Source organism: Henckelia pumila, chromosome 2, assembly GCF_033568475.1.
Source record: "Henckelia pumila isolate YLH828 chromosome 2, ASM3356847v2, whole genome shotgun sequence".
NCBI lineage: Eukaryota > Viridiplantae > Streptophyta > Magnoliopsida > Lamiales > Gesneriaceae > Henckelia > Henckelia pumila.
Window position 1 is genome coordinate 601,611 of NC_133121.1, and position 27,682 is coordinate 629,292.

General features: G+C 32.2%; 2 protein-coding genes and 1 pseudogene across 2 annotated transcripts; all 3 read right to left on the reverse strand.

Moving 5' to 3' along the window:
- Positions 1-302: 302 nt before the first annotated feature.
- LOC140882730 (GDP-fucose transporter 1-like) lies at positions 303-1,149 on the reverse strand (annotated as a pseudogene).
- Positions 1,150-4,076: 2,927 nt separating this feature from the next.
- LOC140884516 (single-stranded DNA-binding protein, mitochondrial) lies at positions 4,077-7,144 on the reverse strand. Its single transcript, XM_073291289.1, has 6 exons — positions 7,009-7,144; positions 6,605-6,786; positions 5,941-6,149; positions 5,762-5,862; positions 4,620-4,679; positions 4,077-4,473 (listed from the first exon to the last, which is right to left on the reverse strand). Exons 1-6 carry the CDS (start codon positions 7,055-7,057, stop codon positions 4,454-4,456), a joined length of 621 nt encoding a protein of 206 aa, XP_073147390.1. The 5' UTR covers positions 7,058-7,144; the 3' UTR covers positions 4,077-4,453.
- An 826-nt stretch (positions 7,145-7,970) lies between these two features.
- LOC140882292 (topless-related protein 3-like) lies at positions 7,971-17,305 on the reverse strand. The gene is made up of 25 exons (XM_073288217.1): positions 17,032-17,305; positions 16,154-16,333; positions 15,921-16,034; positions 14,986-15,144; positions 14,625-14,799; positions 14,362-14,491; positions 14,049-14,164; positions 13,824-13,959; positions 13,590-13,699; positions 13,276-13,345; positions 13,123-13,196; positions 12,944-13,039; positions 12,770-12,862; positions 11,426-11,553; positions 11,055-11,289; positions 10,757-10,924; positions 10,582-10,665; positions 10,163-10,315; positions 9,979-10,089; positions 9,683-9,862; positions 9,468-9,596; positions 9,277-9,372; positions 8,925-9,107; positions 8,667-8,842; positions 7,971-8,352 (listed from the first exon to the last, which is right to left on the reverse strand). The coding sequence occupies exons 1-25, from the start codon at positions 17,109-17,111 to the stop codon at positions 8,136-8,138; spliced, it is 3,393 nt and encodes a 1,130-aa protein (XP_073144318.1). The 5' UTR covers positions 17,112-17,305; the 3' UTR covers positions 7,971-8,135.
- Between the last annotated feature and the right edge of the window lie 10,377 nt (positions 17,306-27,682).

Consider the following 27,682-nt stretch of genomic DNA (forward strand, 5'->3'; position numbering starts at 1 on the left):
ACTGTTTTTACTTTAAAAATAATTCAGTTGTAATTTGTTAGATGATTTCAATTTTAAAAAATAAATTTTTAGCTAATTAGAGAAGTTTATGTTTGTACAATTGAATATTAAACTCGATATTTTATTTCAAACATAATAATTTGCAGTTTGATTTAACGTGGGATGTATGCCAGATCACCGATAATACCGAAATCATTGAACTAATGGTCTACATCTCAACACATATACATAATTAATAATTATCAATAAATTTTATCAAATAATTAGATAATTAACATCAGTCCAAAATTGAGCTGACAAAATTAAAAAAGAAATACAGGTGCCATCATCAATGACAACAAATTATTGTAAAACACAAATCGATCCCCAGGTATTCAAAGCAAGATTCGTCACCATGTGCTTTATGTAAACCATCTGAGTGTTAATAGTCACCAGATATGCTAATGCCCAAGAATAGGCAGTCTGTGTGAACCCATTATCCATTGCTACATACCCAATCGCACCGCCCAATATGATCACCAAGGATAAAAACGTTAACTTATGGTCACAGTATCTGCAATTGCCACCAAAAAAGGGGTGAGTGATCTAAAGACGTATCCACATTGGCGTCGCGAAGGAGATTCGTGTTGGTGAATATAGCCAAGTAAAACACGAATGCGGCAGGAAAGAACTTCTTAGCAGTCTGGATCGTGTGCCAAGTACCCTAATTTCCCCAATAACCAGACCCCAATAGCAGATGTCAGATACTGCAAAGCAGTGAGCAGTCCTGGGAAATTAAACTTAACTTGGTGACCGCAAACTTGTTGATAACAACAAGTAAGCTAGAGCAGAGATCATAGCCTAACGCAAGACTGCTGGTAGCGTAGTATTGCTTAGACGCATCTAATCTTATAGAATTAAGCCACTAGGGTTTCTGAATCTGATACAGCGCAACACTAGAATCTGGGCTGAATTTGGGCAAATTGTGATCGTAATAGAGAAATCAAAGGCGGAAACTGGGAATCATCGCTCAAATTAGAAACCAACCTTGAAAAAAGGGAAATCGCGATGCAAATTAGAGAGTAAATTAAAAGCCTCGAAAATGAGGTGAGATCCGATAAAGGAGCTATTACCAGATGAAGAGGGTGAGACTGAAAATGACATGTGCATCGACACAAGGTACAACGCTCATTAATGGATATACGAGATCTAGAAAATGTCTAATATCAAATTTAAAAGGGTTGATCCCGAAGGGGACCCCATTTCACATGAGTCAGAGGCTCATTGGCTCATGCGGAGGGTAAATCGAGGGATGTGCACGAGCGGCAGGGACCTGAAGGAGGGAGCACATGGCCCAATCCCCAGAGCATACTCCCCACAATATTTCAGCAGGAAATATGCTCCACACGAGGATCGAACCCGCAACGCTGGAGAATTTCTTCCCACGTCACCTCAGGCCTTACCAACTCGCCTATGCCCCTGTGGGCTAGAAAATGTCTAATATCGTTTGAATAACATCATGTTTATAAGTATAGATTATAAATCTAAATAAATAGAAACATAGTAGATAAAAATACATCTTGACCATAAATCATATATGTTAATTTATTATAAGACGAGTTTTTTTTTTAATTCATATTTTTTTGTAAGAATTATCTTGATTAAAAAAAATTATAAAGATTATTACGTACATTTAATTCACAGGATGAAAGTATTTTTATTTTTTAACTTCCTCATTAATTTATCTTTCTATGAAGAGTTGAAAATAAATCAAACTAATCAAATTGTACTGCAAATAAATTTTTGATTAAAAATAAAAATATCTCATCCGAAAGCTAATCAATATATTATATCACCCATATTCCACCTCACAATTCTAAATTGAAATTATATAAAATATCTATTGCTAAAAAATTTATAATTAAATATATAAATATCATTAATATAAAAAATTTATAAAATTAAATATTAATTGTTAATTTTATTTGCATCTTAATTTATATGTTATTTTTAACTTTTCAAAATAAATTATGTGTGATTTTAACGTTTTAAATTTTTGTATCCCATAGTTTTAAATTTTAAATTAAAATATTAATTTTCTAATTAATCATAATATTTTATTTAAAAAATATAGCTACTTCATAAATTGTTATTTTAAAGTAAAGTATTATTTATCATAGTTTTTTTTTTTTAAACAAACACAAGTAATATATTAAGAGGTCAAGTCCGATACAATAACATTCAAAATAAACAGTAGGAGAAGGAATATATCTTCCTACTAGATCAGACATAGAAACAGTCCCTCTAACTAAAGCATAGACAATCTGATTCGCTGATCTTCTGGAAAAAGCAAAAGTACAAGATGAAACATCTCGAGCGAGAAGTTTTCAATCTTCAATGATGAGAGGTTCAAATTTGAGAAATCCGGGTCAGTGCGATTAAGAGTTTCGATAATCAATAATACATCGGATTTCATGATGATCGTCGATAAATAAAGGTTCTTTATCCAACTAAGAGTTTCACGAATGGCCAGAGCCTCTGTCATCTCTAGATCATTGTTACCGTGCATTCTTTCTTGAGTTGCTGCGAGAACGATACCATGCGAGTTTCGGATAATACAACCAAATCCGACATGAGGATCGAGGATCCGGAAGAACAACAACATCTACATGCACTTGAGAACATACTCCGGAGGCTTTTACCACACACTGGCTCGAGATAATTGGGTATCTTGATGGTTGGAAGCATGGTTGAGGTGTGCTTTTTTCCACTGAGAGAGAAGATCCAGAGCAGACAAATAGACATGAGTGGTCGTTGAACTGATGTCGTTCCAAACCACATTATTACGATTGAGCCAAATGCTCTACATGACTAATGCAGCTATTACAATTTCTTTGGCTTCCTTACAGAAAACCAAATGATTCCACCACTCAACAAATGATCTCGAAGGTGCTACAAAACTCCCAATTGGAGTAAGGCTCCATACTGTCCGGACAAAAGGACAAGACACTAAAGCATGAAAAGCATCTTTTGGTTCATTGTGGCAAAGAGGGCAAGCCTCTGGAATGTCAACTCGCTTAGTTTGTAAGGCTTGCAAAATAGGGAGGCAAGATGAGAGAGATCTCCAAATGAAGTTGCGAGCTTTGGCTGATGTATTCATTTTTCAAATTAAAAACAAAATAAATATAAATTAGTTTTAGTATTTAGTTTTTAAAACTATAATATTATATATATAGTTTATATTAAAATTTTTAGATTATAAAAACTTTGTCTTTAATCACCGGAAGATACATTCTAATTTTGTTTAAATATATAAACAACAAAATAATATTACTTTTAACATTAAAAATATTTATTTCCCCCAAACTTTGATAATATTTTGTAAATTAAAAATTGTACATTTCAGTATTTTTTTATATTTTTGTGAAAAACTTTTAACTCTTTTTTTTTATATCCATACTAACACTTGAATATAATATAAATAATACAACATTTTAGCATCAAAATAAAATCTTTCGTTTTACCTTATATATATATATATATAGTTTGGTTTTCTGTGCAAGTGCTTCGAAATTATTGGGTAGTTTAAGGAATATTTTGTCGCTATAAAAATGGCTAGCAATTAGCATCTGCATCAGTCACTTCCCACAAAACAAATGGGTGGATCTTCCCCCAATTTCATTTTCTTATTAATTAAATAATCAATTGAATTTCAGTAACCATATATTTTGATTAGTATGAACTTAACGTAATTTAAAAAATATTATATCTCATATAAAATTTCAAAATTTTTCTATGGAATTACCTCATCCCAGGGAGAGAATTTTTCAGATTTCTGGCATCAGGTATTTTTTTAAAAAAAAATAATTTCTCTCTTCTTTTTTTATTTTTATTTTTTTATTTCGCAACTCATTACGTATAATAAAGTTTTGCTATGATTATTAAAATAAAGCATATAAGAATGGGTGGTTGATGAAAATAAGATCCACGTTTTATTTAAATTTAAACATAAAATGGGCCATGGAATCAGAATGTAATAATATGATACACCTAGTAAAGTAGACGACATGTATCTAATATTTTATGTAGAAACTCCATAAAAAAAAACATCAGACTCAATCGAATACTATATGAATAATGCTACAACTGGTCTTTTTCTGGATACAGGAACTGGTCCGACTTTCCCGTCATAAACTACCAGAAAGTGAGAAAGATACCAACTTTGGTTACCAAAATGCTAATATTGGCAAATTACATCGTCTTCTAATAAAAATACTAGTTCTAAGAAAACACCTTGAATATTGGCGCAACAATTCAGTAGCTAGTTCTCTCCTCAAATACTAGTCTAAGAAAACACCTTTTTCTTCTTGGCTCTTGACTGGGTAGCAAGTAGCAGTCTAAAATCGACATTATTCCACCACATAGTGACAATCATTCTGTCGATCATCTTCACACAAAGTTGTGTATTTGGTCCTCATAGTAACAACCCTTCCCCTACAAGTTAAAGAAAGGGAAAAAATTACTAAGAATCAGCTAAATTTCTTAATGGGAAATCAAACACTGTTTTTCCGTAAGCCGTGATTAAGTATCATTCCCAATTAACGACTATCACTCGTGAAAAATAATAGAATATAACTTACGAAGCTCATCAATAGAAATGTTACTCGCGCTTTGCCCTCCTTTTATTAAGCGAACTCGCCCTGCAACAATATCGGATTAAAACTATAAAGAAACTTGATAACAAAATATGTACACCATTGAGTAGTTATAGTTTGTTGTTAGGTTAAAACCGAGTTTAGACGTATGATATTTTCATCAAAAACCATGTTCAAGTTCTGGAAGTAGATTGGTGAGGCTTAAAAAGAGGCCCAGACAAAAAGAATTAGCGAACATAGAATCAACCACGGTTTTTTTAGATATCCTGATAGTTGTTTCAATTCAATACAAAGAGATGGTACCACTTAAGATTAGACTAAATTACAGAAACTACTTTTGTATGGACTGAAGGGCCTTGTCTTCTTACAGACGGCGTCAGAAATTACTGTTTTTGTGCAAATAATTTAACGTTGACGCAAAGTTTAGATGAAATTTGTTCAGCATAATGAAAAGTTCTCAGGCAATGCAAAATGGTTTTTAGAAAAAAAAAATTATAAAAAAAGAAAAAGGATTGTCTAAAAGAAATGCAAGTGAAAAGTGGTAACCTTACTTCAGGCCCGTATCTATCCTTTTGATTTAAATGTACTTCAATATTAATGGACCACCAAATAATTCTCACTCAAAATTTCAGAGATCAACAATAAATTGGACAAATGAATTAAATTTCAATCAAACCCAATGCAATGCAATGCTTCTGAAACACTCACCGACACCGTGGCATCAGCCACAAATACAATCATTCAAAACAAGATAAAATTTGTTGGCATAAAACGAAGTATGGGAGAACTAGGATGTTTTCTGGAATTGGGATTCTACGGACATTTTCTAAAATCACTAAATTATTAATAAAGATGAATCAAAGGTAAATGGATAGGACTGATATAATTGTATAAATGCCCATAAAAATACAGGAGGAGAAGCAAAATACAACAAAAGACTTTTGATTTATTAAGGTCATCACAACCTCAGAAAATAGAATCTTAAACTTAAATGCTTTATTTGAATAAATTGATAGATGAACAAAAATGAGGGGTAAACATAACTGAGATAGCTAAAGAGAATGATACTTGCAGATTCAAGCAATAAATAAACAGGGGAACATGCATAAAATATCAAGTTAACATACCATCACGACGCACGACAATTTCTGGTATACTTTTTATGTCACCATTAATGCTGCTGTTGTAAACTCTTGTTTCAAGTTCACCCTCAACATAAACCGAAGAGCTGGCAAAAGAACATCTATTCATTAGATAGAAATCTCAAATCCAAAAATGGATCAAAATAAATTAAATGCATTCCTACTTTTTCACAAGTTGTTGAACTGCATAAGCCCCAAGCATAGGGTTATGCACTGCAATGCGATGCCACTGAGCTAGTTTTGGCAAGTCAGTAGCACCAACTTGCCTTTGGTCATACATGCCGCCAGTTCCGACAGTAAAAACAGTTACAGTTCGGCCATCTCTCAGAATTTTTTGGACAGGGGCTTGCCCAACTTTCCCACAAACAATGGCCTGTCAAATTTTTTTTTAAAAGGAAAAAGATTTTTAATCAATGACACTGAAAAACAACAATCAACAATGCAGTCATCAATGGCCATATTGAGGATACAAGATCCATGCTTTGACAAAAGAGCAATTCAGATGACAAAATATATACAGTATTAGATCAATATTTTTTGTAATAAGATGTGGAAACGGAATATTCATATCCAAAACTTGACAATTTTCCCAAAATAATTCAGAAACTTTGCAATAGAGCTCGTTGTTGCATTGTTGGGAAACATGAAACCAGGATTCTTATAAGCTTCACCTGTTCTCACTAATTCAATAACTACAAAGGAATGGATAAAAATAACAACTAATCCATGTTGATGTAAACCAGAATATTTAAAACTTACAGTCATCACCAAAAAGGAGATTGAAGTCCAAAAGAACCTAAATGTGTTAATATGTTTTTACCGATATACCTTATGGACACCACGAAAATTCCATCCTTTTTTGGGATCAACAGTCTGGAGTTTCAAATCTGGCTTATCCGCAAGAAAATCATCATCATCAATTTCCAAACCACCTTTCCCACGTTCATTTGCATCAGTGTCTCCGAATCCCCCGGTAGAAAACAGCTTTGAGCTTTCTTTCAAACCAATTGCTGCAACAATTTCATAAATTCTTTGAAATTTTATTCAAAACCATCAACCACTAAGCTTCACTCATTCTTTCTTGAAATAAAAAGAGAACCCACCCATGTCGAGATTCATAAAAAAAAATAAAAAAAAAATAAAGAACAATAACATAAAAGTAGCGTTCCAAGAACTGCGTTGGCTGAAAAGCAAATGCAGAAATGGTTTGAGTAATGAATTAAAAAGGTTACCTGAGGAAGATGAGTTGCGAGGAATTTTGAGTTTGAGGAAAGAAGTCATTCTGGGAGCCAACTTCAAACAAGCCCAGAGTTCCAGGTTAATAAGTACTCCTTATTTTTTAATGCTTATTATTATTATTAATTTTTTTTTTGACGGCTTTTTTAATGTTTATTATTACTTGAGTTTGAAATGATATAATTCAGGCAAACAAAAAAAAAAAAGAAAAAGAAAAAGAAATGACTTGAAAATTAAATGGGAAGGAAAATGAATGAATGTTATTGATTCCAAGAAACCAAATCCCCTTGTATTCTGTATCATTTGAATCGATTCTCGCGAACACAACCCAAATTAAATTATTTGATTTGGTATGAAGCTAGAGAAATTTATATTCAAAATTTTTAGTTAATAACGACAAAATGCGAAAGCTAAATGTATTAAAAATTCATGGATTTTAAAACAGTCTAACAACTATTTGAATGAAAAATTTTGATCGATTTGAATTTTGAATGTTAATATGAAATCAACTCAACCTGTTGACATACTTCTTTAAGTCGTGGATTTCGAAATCCTTTATATATATCATGTATTAAATAAATTAATTTTTCAACCAAAATAAATAACAATTTTCATTAATTATTAAAGCCATCCGGTCCGAATCTATGCATCCAATTTTATTATTATTATTATTTTTTCAAAAAAAAGATGAAATTTAAATCTGAACGGTATGCCAATGTCCCGGGTTCTTCTATGATCCACATGGTGAATTTCACCAGGTGGATCTGGGCCATTCATTGGCCCGGGCCCCACGCACAGGGGCCGGGCCCCACACACAAATTGTGTGGGGCCTGGGCCAATGAATGGTGGATGCTGCACCGAGTGAAATTCACCCGGTGCAGCATAGAATGGCCCCAATGTCCCAAAGTCTGCAAATGTTTAAGAAAAATAATATTAGAAAGCTAAAAAAAGAAAGAAGTGGTGAAGAGGACGATCATATTAAGTACAATATGAATGTAGCTGTCTAACAATGTCAAACTGTGACTACATAGACACAGATACAAGGATGGGAGATCTAACAATGTACAGCGATAATAATATTAATAATAATAAACAAATAAAAAGAAAAAGAAAAACAAATATTTCATCTCTGAGACTGATCAGTTGCATGGTTGCTAGCATTAGACGACGAACCGACCCTGCCATTTAGGACTCCATTATCAGCGGGAGGTGAAGTTCCCCACTTGCTTTCTGATTCCGAGGGTTCGATCACTTTGACACACCCGTCATTCAAGCCAATGGCAAACTGGTTCGGATCCTGTGGATGTGCTGCGATAACATTAGGCTGCACGGCTTGGCTTCTGGGACATGAAACAAAATTCAGTTGTGAATCCATGACCTTGATGCATCAATCGAGTTATGGGACAACAACTTAGGCACCTTTACAAGTTTAGACCCAAAATACACGAGTATTATGCAACACAATACCGACTAGATCATTCAGATAAATAAACACTTTACCATACCAGTTCATGCACCTAACCCATGGAATCAAAGCTAGTTACCTAACCTTTAAAGCTAGTTGGAAATTTTGAGCATTGGGTTAGATATTATACAGGAATGATGATATCAAGCAATGAAAAGGAAAAACACAAGGCATCAGTTGTGTTCTCACCCATTAAGAACAGTCTGGGACAAATATGCTGAAGGCGCGACACGACATCTTAGTCTCAGGGTATCTGCATCAAAAACTCCAATATTTCCGTTGCAAAACGAAGCAAAAACGAGTTGACTGTTGCAGGAGTACGTTGCATATGATATAAGAGACGAAAGGGCATCTTGTGGAACCCACTGCAAAAGATCAAATTCCTAAGCCACTAGTCAGGAAGAAAATAGTCGATAGACAAATAACCGGGATGTGCGATAAACCAACCTGGCGTGTACGCTCCATCTTGGAGGCGTCGTATATTGCTAATTGAGTCTCATGAGATACAAGCAAGCGAACTTGGTCTAAATGGAATTGAACCCTAGTGTCACCATTAGGTGCTTTACCAGTAGGAAGCTGTATTGGAACCAATTTTCTCTTCTCCCATGTGTCAATGCTCCAAATGCAAAGCTACAAATAATGTGAATGGTCAAGTGGGAACTAGATTTTCACTCGTATGACGAGTGTGAGAAAAGAAGTTAATAGTTATATATATTACAACAAACGGTTAAGACAGCAGCATAACAAAATTTCTCAGTCCCCTTCCACATATTTTAGGATGATAGAAGTGAAAACTTACTTGAGCATCAGCACCAGATGACACCAATATGTTGAGGTTGGAAGAAAATGCCAAGCCAGTGATGTGCCTCTGGTGGCCTTTCAGTTTTGATTTCACCTATTGAGTTCAACATTTAATAAAATTAGGGCATGTTTTACATGCAAAATATCCAAAATCTTTTGCGTGCTATCAAGAAGGATGACAAAATTTACCTCATCTATCCGAACATTATATATGTGGATTGTTGAATCTTCCATTCCAATTGCTATGATGTTGTTATCTTGTGGGTGAAATGCCAAGAAAGTAGATGCTGGTGGTGGTGGCATAAATGTCGTCATCACCTGTCATAGTATAAAATTCTCAACAACATACATCCACAGACCTGTATCAAGGTTGAAGAGAAAGCCAACAAAATCAGAAAATTTACCTTAAATGTCATCATATTAAACAAGGAAACTTTTCCACCAGTAGCGGACATGACATAAGAGTCATTCTTTGACAGAGCTATGCATGGAACTGCTTCCTCAAGTTTGACACCCGAGATGTCATTAGTCATAAGAAGACCACTGTTTGGCTGCCAATGCTGTGGAATGACATTGGCCGTGGCCTTGGAACAACAAAACATTTCAGATATAGATTCTTGGAAAACTCTAGCAGCAGCAAGAAATAAAGGAGCAAAGGAAACATGCAAAGAAAACTAAATTTATCAATTTATTCCACCACCTTTCCACTTGGGTTTTGCTCATTCCGTGCCCACTTCCACAGCTTCTGAATACCATTTGATCCAAGTGCCAACAAGCCAACACCAGAATTTGTGTAAAGAAGTTTAGCAACCTAGACAGGAAAGTATAAAGCATCATAATCAAGAAAAAACAAGTAACAAATATGACTATATTAACCTAAATACCTTGTGAACACCATCTGTGCTATCTGGCATGGTTATCACACGGCAATGAACAGGGTCAACAATTTCAGTCAACTGCCAGGGTTTTATCCTATCATTAACATCATCCAAAGTTCTAGGCTTCTCAATGCTTCTAGACATGGAATCAACACCATTCTGAAATAAGAAAGTACATTTGAAGTTCTAGCTCAATAGGTTAAAAAATATGAACTGCAATAAATTACAGAAACATGCTCTGAGAGGAAGGGAAAGCAATTTATTCTAAGCAACTGGAAAGACTACAATATTAGTGACTGACAGAGATTCGAAAGTATCTTATCGTACTGGAAAAGAAAAAAAGGGTACTAAGTCCTTAAGAACTTGATCATACAGTAACTGCTGCAACGCCTAAGACACTCTAGAAGCATGAAAGTTTAACATACAAGGATAGGAGATGGTCTAGCCGGAGAGCTTCTTTCTGCTTTGCAATTTACAGGTGCAATCATGGCAACAGACGAACCAGAAACCTGTCCATTAGGGCCACAAATTTGACATCTAATGAGATATTAATTCAGAAAAAGCAAAAAAAAAAAAAAAAGAACAAGGAAAAATGGTAACCTTGATAGCAGCTGGTTCAATGGTGGGCTTTAATGCTTCAAAAGCTGGACCTTCAACTGATCTTAAGGATCGCATGCCAGCAGCGCTGGCTAATATCTTGATACCATTGTCAATGGTGGTAACGGCGAGCAGATTTCCTTCCTTGTTAAATCTCAAACGTGGAAGACTCTGCATCAGGATATATTAACACTTAAGTTGTTTGTTTAAAGTTTAAAGGAATTGTTGAGATAGTGTGAGATGTTTAACAAAATATTTGTTATTTTCAGTCTCACATCACAAAATACCACTGACAACTCACCGGGAGACCTCCCTCTGCTTCTGTACTGGTTAGTATGTTAACATTGTCCATGTCCCAAAATTTTATTTGGCTATCTTCACCTACAGCCAGGAAGTGATTTTGTGTCGTATCAAATTGCACCACACCAGCTGATTTCTTTCTAAACCCAGTATATGTTCTCTTTATTGCGCCTTCACTTTCGTTCCACTCCACCAGAAAAGAGTCCCCATCTTTGCCTGTTCCACACGAGAATAACCTGAAAGGGGGAGTTCAACCATTGGCGCACAGTTGCAAAATTAAAAATCATAGGAACTCAAGAGTACAAAACAGAAGCAATTGAACCTAACCAAGTTCATACTTAAAACAGCAAACAAGTAGCAAGAACATATTACCTGCTACCATCTGCACTATAAAGCATAGTGGTACACCAATGCCCAGGTGCATCATAGTCGACTCTAGATCCCATATTATCGTAAAGCCAAGCTTTAATTTTCCCATCAATAGCAGTTGAGAAAATAAACTGCAGATAGAGAGCAGAACGATGATATTGATGTGTTATTAACAAATGCAATTGAGTAATTCAGAAAGGTGTGATAAAGTAATTTAACGTGTGTAAAATCAAGAAGTCCGCCAGAATGGAAAAGTTACAGCTGGACTTGAGGATGATAAAGTATTCCATGAAAAGCAACCATATAAATCCCATGCACATGATGCAAATGCCGGTGACAGTAGTAATACGCAACCGAGAAAAACAGAGTGCAGGAGAAAATGATTTTATTTGATAAATATATCACTTGATATAAGCATGATTCCTAATTTGATTACTGGAGTCCCATGTATGTTGTGCCATTTTAGTTCATTAAGTATCAGGAGTGACGTTATATTTCGTCGAAAATATATTTTTCATCTGGTAACAATCCCAAAAGGGTTTTGAGGAGTTGTAACAGTCATATTTAGCAATGCAGCAACAGAGCAAAATCTGAATAGGAGAGGCGCAACCAAAAATAGAAAAAGACAACAAAGGAATTATTGTTTTCAACTTTCCATTCAGTAAATCCTTTATTCTTTCGATGGAAGTTTATATTTTAATTTTAGTGATCAAAAGACGCAAGTTAATGAAATAATTGACATGTCTTGAAGGAACCACAAGATGTTGTTTCTCATAGTTGTTGGATAATGTATGCAACTTTTGCTTGAGTAAGTGATTCAATTCCCATCATCCAGATGTTTAGTGTTTGTCTACACTTTAAGCAGAAGACCATCTATGTTTCTACTTGAGGTCAGTATGGGAAAGTATAACTCCTATTTTTTTGGAAAACCTGATTTAGTTGAACTCAATTATTATTCACAAAATATTGTTGTGAGATATATAAGTTGGCGCTTTTTGAGTTATGTTTTCTACCAAAGGTCCTTGGGAGCCTTTGAACTGCATTAGGCAGTAAAAGAAGAGCAAACCCAGCGTCTACTTTCCAGTCAATCTTCGAGTCAACAAATCATTTAGTAAATCATCAACAGTTGATATCACTAGCCCCGTGGTGATGACCATATTTTTTTGCCCCTCCAGTGCATCTAAGGTGAACAACACAAACAACATGAAGCCAATCTATGGTGGAACAAACAAAACATTCCAGAAACATGTAGTTGTCTTTACTATGAGAGATTAACGTATGAGACATGACATTATTGATCCACAATACATGCAAGACAAGACAACACAATTTTCTGCTTCAGAATACCTGAATATTCTCTTTCTGGTGAGGACATATAGAATAAACCGGTGCTTCATGCCCTTCGAAGTTGAAAAGTTTTCTACCAGTTAGATCCCATACCTGTTAAGTTACAATCTCTAGTTATGGTATGCTGGAAGCTGAACTTAGATTTTTAAACAAAGTTGAACTTTGTCAACTTACCTTTATCAACTTGTCATCTCCACAAGTTACAAAGCAGGGTTGCTTGTTTGGATGAGCAAAAGCAATGTCATTCACTGCTCCAACATGAGCATCAATCTGAAACATTAAAATAAAATTTCAGTTGTTTTATTCAATTTTTCACTTTGATGACTAAAAAAGATTAAACTAGCATTACATACCTCCAGATGCTGGCGTAAATCGTTTGGTCCCACGTAGGCATACAAATGAATTAAATTCTTGGAAAATGCAGCTCCTGCAAGGAGAAGTGTGCATACATTATGAAGAAAATCATTGGCACGTTCTTAAATTAGATTATCTCAGTCAATTTATACCGCAAAAGCTCCCGTCTGGGCTCCAAGTAACGCGGCTCACAGAAAATGGTGCATCTTTAGCAATAGAAGCCTGTTCAAACCTCAGTATGTAAGAAAATACTAATGGTCACAAAAAGGTGTGAGAAAGAGCCCAGTCTAACTATCTTGTGTTTTTCCAATTATTTCCGAATGTAAACGTGGAAATGAAGCGAGACAACAATTATGTGGTGTTGCTTTGGCTTTAGATCCAATTCAAAAATATGAAAAACATTAATGGGATTTCAAATCATTGATAGATGATAAAAGGAACTAGCTATAAGTGTGACTGTATGAACCTGGAAAGGTAATGTGCAAGACTGTATATCCCAAATCTTGAATGGCTTTGAACACAATTTATCCCGCACACCAGCTTCCCAAAGAGTTATTTCACCATTATTGCAACCCACTGTAATAAGTTCATTCATATCAAACCATCAAAAACTGACAAGGGGCTAGTTACAGTTACACCCAAGTCATTTCGAAAATGGCTTAGACCTTTAAAAAGAAAAGCATTCTCACATGTGAATTACCTAGAAGTAAAGTACTGTGTGAAGGATGAAAGTCCATGCTTGTTACAGCAGATCCTTGATGCAGTGTAAAAGCTACAGTTCTCGGCAAATCATCGAGAGACCCAGATGCCTGTTGACGAACTGTAGGATATGTTACCTAGAGACGAAAAAGAATTATCAAGATAGGCTTGATAAGATGAAGCTTATTCTCATAAAATTAGCCATTTCTCATAAACAGCAAATTACCTCCTCAACGGACTGAGTAGATCGCAAACGCTTCATCAATTGGTCATGATCCGGGTTTGGATATTCAATCATGCCAAGCGTGACTGGAGGAGTGATTGGCCGCTTTAAAAGTGAAACTGTTCGAAGAGTCGAGAGGCATAAAAAATAGCATGAGAAAGACTCACATTCACACAATCTCATTCCACCATACAGTTGTTTCCGCATAAATGAGCAGATAAAGAAATAAATTGTGCCAAACCCTTCTCTCTTTGTCAATCACTTCTCGCCAAAAAAAGCAGCAACTTAGTCAATTTAATTAAGGTAAAAAATTTACCTTGATTTGGTGGTACTGGTAACGATGATGCTGAAACAACACCTGCTTGCATAGATGAAGACGCAGCTGCATTTGCCATCCAACCAGCTAAGGCATTTGCATTGGCAGCTGCCGCTGTAGGTGGGAAGGGCTGCGGAATAAACATGAGTAAGCATAAAAAAAATTTACAGAGCATCCAAGCGTAGCCATAGTAAATGCTCATGATTGGAAGATAATGAAAAAATAAATAATAGATGAGTTCATCATGATTAACACTATTATACCCCATGTGCTCCAAGCGACGTGTAAACAGCAGGCTTTGCAACTGCTGCTATGGGAAGATTGACGGTAGTCGGTGCTAGAGGCCCATTCGGAGGATTGCATGTGTGGTCTGTAAATAATGTTTTGATGTCTGGATTTGGTCTTGGATTCTTACATAGCTGGTGCTGCCAGTTCAGACTGCAAGGATGACATAACAAAATTTCACAGTTCATGAATAATGGATCAATGATCATAAGACATGTGAAACAAAACAAGAAAGAGATATGGAGCACAGTGGTAAAAATTAGAAGGTGGGTAGGTAGAACAATTAAACATGACAACAAGCAATATCATGTCCAATAGAGATCAGAGAACCAACAATACCTTTGATTAATAAGGGTTCTCAATCTGGATGACTTCAGAGCGGGAAAAACAAGTTTCTCGCGGAAAAGAGGATTTGCTTCAATCAACTTTTTAAGCTCTATCAACATTATGCTACGGGCTGTTTTAGTGTCACCATATTTGGAAAGCTGCTCATTCTCCCTGCCATCAATGAACATTTATAAGCTTTGACAAACATTTACTTCATCCACACCTTTGCAGCACTGAACAGTGAACACATTGTCAGCACACTAAATGCAACTGCAAGTTACAGAAACTTTCACAGCAAAAGATAGCTTTATTTGGGTTGCTAAACAAGAAGACAACCAGATTGCATACTTGAGGCTGCACCTTGTGTTCATCATGGTGCGTAATATTTTCTCTGTCTTGGTATACTACATATGATAAAGATAGGTTGGATATCAAATGAAATCGCTCATCACTGTGATTCCTATTCCAATCATAAATTAGTTTTAGGCATAGATTGAAAAGATGGTTCTGCTCCTGGATTAGAATGCATAGTTTCTCCATGATAGATTTACTATCTTCTCTGCCTCACTTTTCTCCTTTCAATGACATCCTATGAACTCTTCATCCAATCAAAAAACATCCTGACCTTTCAGTTCGGAAAGGTGTGAATTTACATCTTCCATTTTCTATACAATCAGTGCACACCGAGTCAAAAAATTTCTAAGAGAGCGAGCACATCTAATGTTGCTTAACATTTTTCTAACACGTTTGATCTGGCTGATGTGGTCAACAAAATAATCAAAAGAAACACAAGGACACATGCCAGTACTCCTTCAACTTTACCAGTGATATAAATATAAAGTTCGATTTCAAAGAGTTTTTGTAAAACAATTGTAGAGAAACACTATGCATTGCTTTGGCTTGATATATTGACACGCCTTATACCGAGCAAGAGGAACACATGCTACCTGAAATTTGCAAGCGTCAAGAGCTGCGTGATTTCTTTGTATAAATCTTCATTAAATGTTGAGAACACTTTCAAGTCACTAACAAGAATCTCGACTGCCTTGGCTTTGTCTTGCCTGTTGATGACAATTAAAATTACAAAAGTAAAAACAGAGTGATCGAGTTAAACATTCATCATCACAAATAATGAAATAAATATACAGAGACTCGACATAAATTTTCTATTTTTGTGTACCGGTCAAGAGCTTCAAGATACTTCTGTTTTCTTATTTCGAAAAATATCTTCATGGAGTATCTATTGTCATCAACTTTTGTAAAACCAGATAAGTACTTCTCAACTTCTTCCCATTCACCGGCATGTACTTTCTCCTCGAAGTATTTCAAGTTAAAGAAAAATCCGGATTCTTGCTCAAGCCTGTAAACAAAAGTTGTGCACACAAAACTTTAAGCCAAGGCATCCTCATGCAAGTACATTAGAAAATGTTCACTACGTTTATTTCAATAAGATTATTTCCGTCAAAAGTCATAAAAAAAATGGAGCAGTTTGATGTAGTCATTCAGCATCAACCAAGAGATTTCCCAAGTACGATGCCGCTGCATTGTGTACTCAAATCCGTGTAAATCTGTAATAAACTCAACAAGATTCGTCCACCAAGTATTCATTAATTGGCTAATTGCTCTCTCTATTCTCACCTTCAATTCCGATCTCCATCTTACCTCCAGCAATTCAAATCCTCACGTCCTCTGAACCATGATACCATAAAAGAAATTGACTTTCAAAAAGATAAAATCAGAACAGTCGAGTAGCCATAAATCTGACTGAGGCCAAATTTAATAGGAAAAATAGGGTCACTAATTAAATCCCTGGTGAATAGCCATACCATAACAGACTACTGCTCGCAAAAACATCATAACAGACTAATGATCCTATCTTCTCATTGGCTTTCCAGCCAATCAAATGCCAAAGACTTACAGTTAATCCAAAAATCGAAGGCCAATCCTAATCTGACCCACACAAAAAACAACCACCAGAAAAACTCAACAAATAAGCAGAGCAAAGTTAAGCAAGGAGAGAAACACGTAAAGCGCATTAGCATAGTAATGAAAAGACACCTGTGAACCGACTCCTTAAATTTCTCCTCCTCGAGGAACTGAAGTATGAGAAAAACCAATTCTCTGCTGAGCGACGACATTTCCGCCACAAATTCCAAAGCAAAAAACCAGATCTAATCCCTACGCACAAATCTCACCCGTATACCAACGAAGCCAGATGTTTTTGTCAAGTTCTTTCTAGGGTTTCTCTAAAAACGCAGGACAGAAAAAGGAAGGAAAAGCTGCAGAAAATTGAAGAGAGATAAGATGAAGACGTACATATATATAGAGAGAGAAAGTGCGTATTTATAGAGATAAAGTAGAAGAATTTGAGGTGGTGGGGGAAATTTTTGGCAGGAGCCTCTTTGATTCACACTCACTTATCGCTGATAAGTCATCCTTCTTATCTGATAACCAGATATTTTTTTTTGCATTCATCCTACATAATCTATTTTTGTTATATGTCATAAAAAATTTATTTCATTTCTTCCTAAAAAAAATTCTCTGAGTCGTCTATCTATCTTATTATATTATGAAATTTACAAATTTTGTTTTTGGTGTATTTCAATGAATTTCAAAAACTCTCGATAGACAAGGTAAAATAAAAAAAAATTGAATATTTTTTTTTAATAACTTCTCGTAAATTTATAATTAATATATATTTCTATAATCATACAATCAATTCCTCATAAACTCCATGGAAATTTCCGTTTTGTCTTTGGTCAAAGTTTTTGCCGGATGTGCATAATAAGAACATTTTATGGGGATTGTTTTGGAAGGTTATTGTTCGGTTTTGATAAGTTTTTATAAAAATATTTTTTGTGAAATGTTTTAAATTTTGTTTTAGGAAAAAACATGTGTTTGAAAAATCACGTCTGTTTTTCGAAGAAAAAAAAATACAATGGAGGCTAATGTTTTTGTTCGGAAGAAGATTTGAATTTTGATGTACATCTATACCTATTTCTTCTGGCCGCATCACTTTCCTTTGTGTTGTCATCAACTTAGATTTCAAAATAATAAAATAAAGTCTATAATTTTATATTTTTGGAAAAAATATAAAATTTAAAAAAAAAAGAAAGGTCAGTGAAAAAAGGTGGGTGGGGGAATTGCGGAATCGAAATGCGTAATTCAAATGTAGTTAAATAATTTGGTGGGGTACACTGACATCGCTTTCTTTCTTGGCAGTGCATTTATATTTATTTGAGTTGGGAAATGATATTCGACTTCTCGTGTGACGTCTCGTGTACGGAGGCGCGTGTTTCGTGTTTTGTTTGGTCCCACTTTCAATCTTGTCTCTTTCCTTCTTTTATCCATTCTAATTTATTTATTTTTATCTAATATCGGGGGAAAAAATTTTCTTTAGAAAACCTTTTTTTTAAGAAAAAAATTAATTTGGTGCTTCCTGCATATAAAAGAATTTGTGATTATTAAAATATTTGAATATGATGTTAAATATTATTGAAGCAATAATAATAGATTTGGTTTTTTAATCCATTCAATTTTGGATAAGATGATAAAACAATATTTTATCATTTTTTCAATAATTAATTAATTAATTAATATGAATCAAAAAAGTATATGGAGGATAGAACATTAATTTTGCAATGACAATTTTATTCATACGCAAATAAATAACTATTATTTTATTGATATAAAATAAATAATCGATACATCTTTTAAACAACAATAAAGTATATGGTCAATTTATTGACATAATTTTGTAAAGTAGTTGATGAACATGCTGACAAGAAAAAATCTCAAAAGGTTCTCGAGACCAAAGGCCAAGAGTTCGCTATCAACACCTTCTTGTACTAGTTATCGCACAAAGCTCTGTCTAGTGTGGTTGTCTGGCTAGTGTAGACAAACTATTGTGTTAGTCTGAGGTTTACTCAGCTTGTACCAAAAAAAAGTAACGGTTGCGCGTTCACACGTAAAAAAAATTAAAATGAAATGAAATGAAAAACGTCCAAAAGACCATTGTCTTAAGAGTTTGGTCAAATTTAATTTGAAGTGAGACCAACAAAATAATTATTATTTAGATATGAATAATAGATAAATTTGTAAATTAAACATGATTTGTATAATCACTGTTTTTAGTGAAGATGAAGAAATTCATTTGCATATGATGTATTTCTTTAAAAATAAATGGGTTTTTTTTAAGGGTCGGCATATAGCAAAAATTCCAAAATTTCAGACAAAATACTAAAAAAATCCATGATTTAATAATCCATTTTTCTCGATATATGCTAGTAATTAAATATTTTTTCATAGAAGTATTATAGAAATAGGTGAGGTGAGATAGTTTTTGAAAAAAAAAATAATAATAAGAGAATGAGATTGATAATTAGGGAAAACAAAAAACAGGGCCGTTCCTATCTGGAAGCCGAAGAGTCGTCCGACTCGTGCCCATTTTTTTTCAGGGCCTATAATTTTGAAAAAAATAATATTATATAAAAGTGTAAATTGATCCAATATAAATTAATTATTTTTGGGTTTTTTTCATTCATATATCAGGAAATTATTTTTTCTTTGTCTACTGTCTAGTATAATTTTTTTTTTATTTCTGGGTTTTTTGATAAATTTATTTATGAATTTTATTATTCCTATGTATCTTGATAGTTTTTTCAAATATAAATTATTTTTTTCGTGCCCAATATAAACAAAAAACATTTTTATTCCCTAAATTTATTATATATTAGTTTGGACCAATATAAAAACATATTTTCTGATTCATAAGGGTTGTTCTGATATTAATGAGCATGATTTATTTTCGAAGTTGACATTCTTGAAGTTCTCATTACCAAGAGAAACAAAATCGACAATGGATGTAGTGAATTACTTGAAAAAAATTGATGGATATTTCTCAAATACTCATATTGCTTATAAAATCTTGTTGACTATACTTTTTACAGTTGTAAGTGCAAAAATAAATTTCTCAAATTTAAAGTTTTTCAAAACATTTCCTCAATAAACCATGTTATATGGAAAGATTGAATGAATTGATTATGCTATTAATTGAGAAAAAATTCCCTGAACAATTTGATCAATATTGTTAGCTCTAAACTGTTAGACGAGTTATTTTATAGTAATCATTTTGTACATGTTTGATCTTATTACTCAATTAAAATAAAAATATTTTGATTATTGCACATTTCTTAAATCGAAAAATTTGTTATTAGTCTAAAAGAATATGAACACGCATTATGATTTAGAGGCCTATTTTAAAAGTTAGACTCATACCCAAAAATTGTTAGGATCTGCTCTGACAAAAAAACATATGATATGGTATCACAAGGTAACTTTGTGAGACGGATCTCGTATTCGATACAATCCATGAAAATACATTAATTTTTATGCGCAAAATTATTGTAGATATGATCAGATCAACATGTCTCATAGAAAACCTACCTAGAGAAATAAATATGAATAATTAAGGTAAATTGATATGATATGTGTTGTGTGTTTATCATTTTACTTTTTTTCTCTTTTTATTTTTTTCAATACAAAAATTCATGTGAGATTATCTTATGAATAAATTTTGTGAGAAATATCTTGTAATTGAGTTATACGTAAAAAAAAAATTTATTTTTATTATAAATATGAATATTTTAAACTCGCAATTTTTTTTAAAAAAAATTGAGACAGTTTTACACAAGACGATGTCCTAATTTTAAAAATAACAAAATTATTTATTTTTGACAAAAGAACAAATTTATTTAACAATAAGAAAGTTCTGAAAGTCCGAACCACCGATTTGACAGTTCCAAGTTGTGTACATGCATCGCGATAAATTGATGATATTATACAAAATAATGCGAATCAGCGAGAAATTGGTAATGACGAGATAGTCAGTGTCCAGTAATTGATGGGGCCCACAATTGATTGACGTACTTGGCAGCTTTTCTCTCCAACGCTCTTTACACAACGTGTGGTGCTCACGCTTTTGGGCACATTAAGCTCAAGGAGGCATCATTCAGCTTCTAAAATATATATTTTTGCTTTTAAAAAAAAACAAATAAAGGAAATATATCGAAGTTCTATATGAAATTAATATGATATCCAAGTGGTGGATTTGAACCCATTTATAGAATGAATGAAAAGTACTAAATTAAATGAAACGGGAGTAAGTTTGGCAAATTGTTATTTTAGTTATTATTTCAATATTTTCAACTAACTTTCATATGGAAGTCATGATCAAAATTAGAATACACTAAATGATAAACACAAAACATCTATAGTAAGTTTGGCAAATCGTTATACGAGTCCTCTATTCGATCTAACTAATGAAAGTTATTATTTTTTTATGTCAAATGTATTATTGTTCAATCTATATATGGATCGCGAGATCATATTGTAGGACTGAGCGCTAGCCGCTTTACCATAAGGTATAGTATAATAAATTAATGGTAATGGTGCAATTATTGCAGTCCAACACATATCCGTGAAACCGTCTCACATAAGATATATTTAAGTTAAAATAAAAGGCACCATTTTTGTCTTTTTTGTAGTACATTTAGCTATTTGAGTGGTTGGCAATAAATAATGGCAAAATAATTTTGAATATTCAGGTACCGTTTGGAGTTAGTGATAAGATAAATATATTGTAATAAAAAATAAATAAGAAATGATAGTTAATATAGTATTTAATTTGATTGATAGATTATAATAAGTTTGATTTGATTGATTAAATTTTATATAAAAATAGTAAATTACCATTTTAACCTTTTAATAATTAATAAAATATGAATATCATTATTAATAAAGGGTAATACAGTAATTTAAGTTCAATGATTTGATTGATGTAGGATAAATAATTAATGATTTGATTGATGTAAGATAAATAATTGATGGTTGGATGAATAATATGACAAAAAAAACGTAAGATGAAATAAGATAAGTTATACATAGATTAATAATATGGCAAACCAAACGGTAACAAAAAGTATTGGTTGAAACATGACTCACATCCCGGATTCTAATTTTAATATGGTTTGATAATTTGTCAAAAATATGATTTAGGAAAATGGAAAAGTATGCATATAATACAAGTGAAAATGGAATATTATTTGTGCTAATCATCCATCCAACCGAACACAATATAAAAGAATCCAAGATTTCTCACATAGCTTTTTAAAAGCTGAAAAGCACAACCAACGTTTGCTTTTACAAGCTTTGGTTCTTCGGGTTTTTTCAAAATTAAAAAATTACGAGACATAATTCGCTCCAAATTTTTTCCCATACACTCAAATGCAGACATTATTGGTTCTTCGGTGTTCGGTCTAACTATTTTTCAAAATATAATAATCTTTGAATTCAATGGAGGCAGCACCAAAATTACCACTACGTTTATTTTTTCAAATGTGGGTAATATGGAATTGTCAACGGACCATGTCAATGGACAAATTAGTCAAACTAAGAAAAATCAGAAATTAGTCAAACTAACAAAAATCAGGCTTATAGAATTTAGCCCAGGTTTCATAGGCCAGGCCCAATAAGTAGTAGTCTAAAACAAGTTCATTTTGGAAGTTGTTTATTATTATTATTATTATTATTATTATAGAGCATTAAGTCATCTATTGATAGTTTCAAAAAAAAAAAAAAGTCATCTATTGATTAATCAGATGTTATAATATACCCTTAAAACCTAGTGTATCAAAGAACGAATATTTTTGAATACTAGGCTGCAGAACTATACATATCATGTATGAATAACATAATACGCTACACCGCTTTTTTGCATAAAAAATTCCTTATTGGATCTCAACCATTAGTTTAGTTATGATAGTTTAATTATTATTTTTATTTCTAAATAATCTATAAAAAACTAAAAATTATTCATCATATCGATAACATAGTTTTTTTTTTTTAAGGATCATATCTATTAGTTGAGCAAAAGGTTGAAAAGGTCTACTTAAAATCAAATTCAATATTAATATATACGAGTTCAATCTTAAAATAATAATTCGGTGTCTCTCTCCAAAAGGTTCAACTATATAGTAGAGTATAAAATAGATATTTAGTTTGGTGCCTCTATCTAAATGGTTCGACTGTTACATATAGTATTAGATAGATATATAAACCACATACAAAAAATAAATATGTTTCATACATTAATACTACACCTTATTACAATGTTATTTATCATTATTCTATTATAGATATATAAACCACATACAAAAAATAAATATGTTTCATACATTAATACTACACCTTATTACAATGTTATTTATAATTATTCTATTATTTTCCAAAACCGAGTCATTATTGTTTTATCCGTAAATACAAAAAATAAATATAACTTATGATTTGGGAAATATTCGAAAGAGTCATCTTTCGTACTAATTAAAATCATTTCAATACGTACGAATGAATTATTAATGTGCATGACCAACAATATCATAATGTTTTGGGCATTTTTTCATGAGCCCTCAACGCAAGAGAGAGCTTCCAAAAATTGACGAACAAGTTCACACCATACGTAGGGAGGAACTCGCACGCCGTTGTAAAAGATGTGTTCGTTGCGCAGGTGTTGGCACGACTCGCCGTCTCTAGACGATCATTGACAAGTCGCCTCGCACCCCCGGCAGGACGGGTACCCTTTCGTTAAGAATGAGCCCTGTTTAAATAACAAGTCTCGGAGACCCAAACTTCAGAGTTCTCGATGTGGGATTCATATCTTTTGGGCCATCCCAATGCAATGCATTCTGGCCCATTTACACTCGAAAGACACGTTTTATTTATTATTTATTAGTTATTATAATTTATTATTATTATTATTATGTTTTTTAATTTATTTATAGAAATTTATTGTTGTTGTTGTTTGATTGTGGTACGTTATTCAGGAGAAAAGAATCAAAGTATTGGTAGTCAAAATAAATAAATAAGTACCAAATAAATAAATAAATAAATAAGTAAATGTCCCCGCGTAATTTGATTGGTATTTTTTTTTCTTGGATTCATATTTCCGATTCTATATTAGTACTCAAAAAATTTAATTTAATTTAATGGTATTTAAGTGTGTGAGATTGATATATACGAAGGAATATAATATTTTTAAGATTAACATCATTAAAAAATATATCATTTATAAAAGAAAAACAAAGTGATCAATCTTTATTTTTTTTTTTAAAAAAAGTGATCAATCTATTTAAAAAAACATAAAAACAAACTTTTCTGTAATGGTAAGATTTAGACGAGTAGAAATCTAGTAAAGATATTTATCCGAAAACATATCATTTTTATTTTTTACTTATATTTACAATAAAAAATGATAATATTTTAGATAGAAAAATAATATATTTTAATAAATAATTTATTGTTAAAAAAATAGATAAATCAAATAAAATATATATCTGACGAAACTAACCGTGCGATCTTTTCCTATGAATTTTGGTGGATTTAGATTTGGCAACTTGGAGTTGTGAAATATTTGAATTGCAAGGATAGATATTAAGATGAAAATAATTAATTTGATGGGGTGTGGAGTCCTTATCAAGCGCGCCGCCCCACATGCGAATGTTTTCTTTACATTATTATTGCTCAAATCTTTCGGCATTAATATATTATATAATTAACACCCGTGATACGTGCATACGTATGTGTACCTGAATGGCGTATAATTGTGACAAATAATATATTGATTATCTTTTTTTAAAAAAGAATATTGATTTTTATAAAAAAAAAAATACAAAAGTTGGCTATTTAACGAGAGTAAATTTAGATATATAATCGCAGCTGAGGCCGACTTCTTTGAATTCCAATCGTAATGATATCACAATTATTATTTTTCACATAAATCCGCACATTATATTACGTGAACAAGCAAATGTAACCTATTTACAATGTTTGAATCGCAATGATATTTGGGAGAGATTATCTTCAATGCTTTAAACTTGTAGTCAATAAAATGTTTAAAAATATATGTTGAAGCATAAAAACACCTAAAACAGACTCTTATGAACAATCGAACAAAATCTACGTGGCATGAACAAATCTGTCACCGACCACCAAATCTAATAATACAGACTACAGAGTAGTTGTGGCCATTACTGCATCGGCTAATGCGCTAAAATTTGCCAGCAAGGGACCATCATGACATGCAACATAATCAATGGCGGAGTCTATTCGGGCTAAATTTTAAACCCTCTAATATTTTAATTTTTTGAATTAAGTTATTTGGTTTAATATCAAATTAATTTAAAATTATTAAAAATTAATATATTAAAAATTTCAAAAAAAATTTGTGTCACCCGGGTTGACCATAATAATTGTGTATTGTTGCTCGTGTACATTTTTGGATTTAACCATTGCATGAGTCAATGGACCTGATTCATGTGGAATGAGGTCCCCATCGAGGTCAACTCTTTTTCAGATAATAATTGTGTATTGCTCGTTAAAATACTTGAAACAATTTTTTTGATGATTTTTTTTAAAAATATTTTTATATTTTCGAAAAAAAAATTGAAATTTGCATATCCTCTTTTTTTTTTTTTTTCAGCTTAGAGATATTTTTAAACCTTTACCGTTCTGTTCACCATATTACTAATATATGTATAATTCATCTCATTTCATCCCACGTTCTTCTCATCATATTATTTATGTATATATTAATTATTTATTTTAAATCAATCAAATCATTAATTATTTATCTCACATCAATCAAATCATTGAATTAAAATTATTATATTACCCCTATAATTTTTATTTTATTTATTGTTAAAAGGACAAAATAGTTATTTAATATTTTTATATAAAATTTAATCAATCAAATCAAATAAATCATAATTTATCAATCAAATCTAATATTATTTTAACTATCAATTTTTATTTATTTTTTTATTATATTATACTACTTATCTATATATTACTTATACCATATCTCAAACCAAACGATCCATTACATGCAAGAACATGTATATTCTATTGATTTGACATTTATTTTACCAATATAGACAAATTCCACCACGTTTTATATTCTTTCCACGACAATTACTTTTCAAAATCAATTAATCTTCCCAATTCCAAAAAGAACTACTCAAATTTCGGAAATCATCAAAATTACTTCAAAATACCACATTCCATTAATCATTCTAGAAAAACAGTAAATGCCCCCATATGTTATACTCCCTATGTTTCATATACGTTGTCTTGTTTTAGTTTTCACACGAATTAAGAAAAATTTATTGAGAAAATAAATTTTATATAAACTTTCTATTTTATCCCTATTTAATGTATTAAAAAATGATTGCACAATTTTCAAGGTATAGTTAATATGAGTATATTAGTAAAAAATTGTAAAAAAAAATATTACTAAATATGGTGTATGACTATATATTTGAGACAAATAAAAAAAGAAACGTGGACAATATAATTGGGACGGAGGGAGTGATATTCTTACATGAAATTATATATAATTATAAAATATCAAATACAAAAATTAAAACCAAACATTTATTAATTATATGTAGTCAATCCTTTCATGAAAAAGAACGCAATCTAATCTAATTAACTAAAGTAAAAGCAATATAATGAATGATATAATTAATGTTAGATGGTCCTAGATTTTATTCAAACTCCTTTTTGTTTTCAATCAGCAGAACAAATTTGGAAGTGGTAACAATATAATTAAGATGTGTGAAGATCTTCAATTCATGCCCCACCATTGGTGAATCAATTGCATCCACACACATTTGAGTCATATATCATTCATTGTGGGCACCAAGCACAACCCAAAACCAATCAATTGACCACCCATCACTTTCCTTTTAGGAAAGCAGATTTTAGGAATGTAGTGTTAATTAATGATCTATTGATTTCATGAAACGGGAAAGAAAAGGAGATGCAATGAATTGAACACAACTCTTGCATTTACATTATTACATTAATTATTGGTCGTCCATGTTTATCTTGGATCATATACATAAACTATACGACAAGTTAAAATAATTATGTAGATATATAAGATTTGTATCGAAGGAGTCAATATTTGCAATTGTACTCGATCGGTAGGTAAGATGAGTAATCTTGATGAATCAATTATTTTGGAAGCCAACAAAAAAAAAAATCTAGCATATTATGTTGTGTTCAATCAAACTAAGCTCTAGTCTAGTACTTTTTAAAATAATGAATTATTATTTATGTATAAAAGTTGGGTTACTTTATGACGATTCGTTGTTTGAGTATATTGTTTCGGTTTCGGTTCAAACAATGAAAGCATGCAAGATATATTGGAAAAGTTAGCGACACAAATGTATGCTTGTGAAGTTCATGGTGCGAATTTGACTCACCATCGCATATATGACAACTCGTACATGATATTCTTGTTTGAGCACTAAAATATTCTTTTATCTCTTGGCCGAGAATTTGTACTCGGGTTGCACCGAAAAATAATAATAAATGAATGAATGCATGGAAGAATGAATGACTCGATTAATATTATGGCTCACAATGGACATTAATTTTATATGTCGATTCAAATAAGAGCTGGTGAGATTGATGGTAATCTTGCGTTCTACTTAATTATTCTTTGTTTTTCCTATTTAATTGAAAAAAAAACAATTTTGAGGTGTGTGCATAATTATATATATGAATTTTGAAGTATCATCCAATAATTAAATAAGTTAGTAGATATCCATTCATTTCAAAAAATTCATTAATTATTAGAATCAAGTAA